Source organism: Mandrillus leucophaeus, unplaced genomic scaffold, assembly GCF_000951045.1.
Source record: "Mandrillus leucophaeus isolate KB7577 unplaced genomic scaffold, Mleu.le_1.0 Scaffold350, whole genome shotgun sequence".
Classification (NCBI taxonomy): Eukaryota; Metazoa; Chordata; class Mammalia; order Primates; family Cercopithecidae; genus Mandrillus; species Mandrillus leucophaeus.
In genome coordinates, this window is record NW_012103699.1 from 1,171,899 (window position 1) to 1,174,549 (window position 2,651).

The following is a 2,651-nucleotide window of genomic DNA, read 5'->3' on the forward strand; positions in this document are numbered from 1 at the left end:
AATGGAGGGGATAATTGTCATAATGATCTGGTAATAAAGGTAGACCCTGATTTTTGTGACTACAGTAATTGCTGCTTCTACTGTCACCACAGCTTAAGTAAAATAGTGGTGAAACATCTATCAGAGAAGCCGAAAGGGAGACAGTATTATCTGTTGAAGAAAAATAGTGGTGTCTGCAATGGCTGCATTACAGATGCCACCGCTGAGGCATCCATGAAAAGAGGTTTGCATACTTGCCTCTCCAAAGCAACCTGTGCGGAGCTTTAACAAGTCTACGGTGATTATATTTTTAAAAATCTAATACTATTTAAGTACATTTGACCTTGAACAACATGGAGGTAGGGGTGCCAACCCCTGTGAATTCGAAAATCTGAGTTTAACTTTGACTCCCCAAAAACTTAACTATTAATAGCCTACCTGTTGACTAGAAGTCTTACAAATAACATAAACAGTCCGTGAATGCATATTTTGTATGTGTCTTATTATATAATGTATTCTTACAGAAAAAGTAAGCTAGAGAAAAGAAAATGTTATTAAGAAAATCGTAAAGAAGAGGGGCTGGGCACGGTGGCTCAGACCTGTAGTCCCAGGACTTTGGGAGGCTGAAGCAGGCGGATCACTTGAGGTCAGGAGTTCGAGACCAGCCTGGCTAACGTGGTGAAACCCAGTCTCTACTAAAAATACAAAAATTAGCTGGGCGTGATGGCAGGCACCTGTAATCCCAGCTACTCGGGAGGCTGAGGCAGGAGAACTGCTTGAACCCGGGAGGTGGAGGTTGCAGTCAGCCGATATCGTGCCACCGCACTCCAGCCTGGGCGACAGAGTGAGACTCTGTCTCAAAAAAAAAAAAAAAAAAAAAAAAAAAAAAAAAAAAAAAAAAAAAAAAAAAAGAGAAAATATATTTGCTATTGATTAAGGGGAAGTGGGTCATCATAAAGGTCTTCATTCTCCTTGTCTTCAAGTTAAGTAGGCTGAGGAGGAGGAAGAAGAGCGGGGGTTGGTCTCCTTGTCTTAGGGGTGGCAGAGGCAAGAGAAAATCAAGGTATGTACCTGTGCCATTCAAACCTGTGTTGTTCAAAGGTCAACTGTACTTTTCTTTAATCCTGTGGTAAATTACAGACTTTATAAAGGGTCCTTTTGTAATTGTGAATAATCACCTCTTAATGGATTTCTAAGGAATGTATCATTCCATGTAGAATGTTCTGAAAGCTAGTTATACCTGTTCTCAGTAACAGATACAAATGGTCATTGCAATAAGAGATGATTATAATGAAGAGTTAACATGAAAAAATAAAATATTCCTTTCTATTACTTTGGAAATGACATTGGGCAGGGAAGGACCAATATAAAACCTCAAAGCTGTGCATTTTTCTGTACATGTCACCTCCAAATGGCTCTGTAGTCTGAAACTCAGACTACCTGTCTTTCTCCTTGAGCTCAGTCTGTCACTGTGTGGCTCAAGAATTCTCTGAGTTAATGTGTGGTGGTTGAGAATGGAATTTACCATAGTCATTTTCCCTCCCGACATATCTATTATAAAAAAAAAACAAAAACCAAAAACTATCTACAGTGATTTAGAAACTTTGCTTTCTTTCAGGACAACACAGCAAGCTACCATCTCATGTGCTCCAAGAAGAATTGACTCTTCCCCCTACTTCCCCCATTTCAAGGAGGTGGGGAGGTGGGCAGAGGCACAGAATCCTGGCCTTGGCGATAGGATGTGGTGCGATGCTGTTCTTCTGTATGTACTGTCCCACGGGGTGCCTGAGGATACGGTACTGGCTGCGGTCCAGGTAAATTGGAGACAATCCTAGAAGTCAGAACATCCATCATGCTTAGTAAGATCCTAGGTTGTAACGGCTGCCTTGAGCCTTCAGACTTTTTTTTTATACAGCTCCCGGTCATAAAGCACTCTTTCTGCCTCTGCTGCCATATGTTTTTCCAGCTGGACTTTCACCAGTCTTCCACTCTCCAGAAAGTTCTTACTCATTCAGCCCAAGGGTATCTCATCATCTTTTCTGAGGACTGCTGGAAGTTTCAGCAGGTGTCCTGGCCACATGGAAAATCAAGCTAGCTAAGCTTGCGGATGAAGGTCTCCAATTATGAGTCTGTGCCCCGAGATGCTGTTGCCTTCCTTATTCAATTTAAATTTAGAGAAATTTAAATAAACATATATAAATGCATGAAAGTGTATAAGAAAAAAGTCCTTATTAGTATGCATTCTCTGGGACTCAGACATCCTCAGCAAATCCAACAGCAAGGAAATCGAATAACTTTTTGTCTTTTAAGAATAGTTTTTGTCTGAAGATTGGAATCTACCCACTTTTTTACCCTGATCAGCCAGTGACCTCTGAACCTTGCTTTTCATTGTTCATCTCTATTCACCTGGGGCACTGAGGATGTTTTTGCTTTTCCAGATGCTGTTTTTACAATTGGTTGACACAACGGCTAGAGTCACGACTCTTGGGTATGCTTCGTAGTTATTTGCCTATGGGAAAACGTTCACTCTTCCAAACTTTTTTTTTTTTTTTTTTTTTTTTTGAGATGCAGTCTTGCACTGGCGCCCACCACCATACCCGGTTAGTTTTTGTATTTTTAGTAGAGACGGGATTTCACCATGTTGGCCAGGCTGGTCTTGAACTCCTGACCTC

The 2,651-nt window shown here is 41.1% G+C and overlaps 1 protein-coding gene across 1 annotated transcript in view; it reads left to right on the forward strand.

The window, feature by feature from the left end:
* The first annotated feature begins 1,718 nt into the window (after positions 1-1,718).
* IRF2BP2 (interferon regulatory factor 2 binding protein 2) overlaps positions 1,719-2,651 on the forward strand; it is a 17,829-nt gene continuing 16,896 nt past the window's right edge. Inside the window, exons 1-2 of the mRNA XM_011989376.1 lie at positions 1,719-1,793; positions 1,895-2,044. Coding sequence (XP_011844766.1) covers positions 1,719-1,793; positions 1,895-2,044 — 225 coding nt within the window. The remainder of the gene's footprint in view (positions 1,794-1,894; positions 2,045-2,651) is intronic.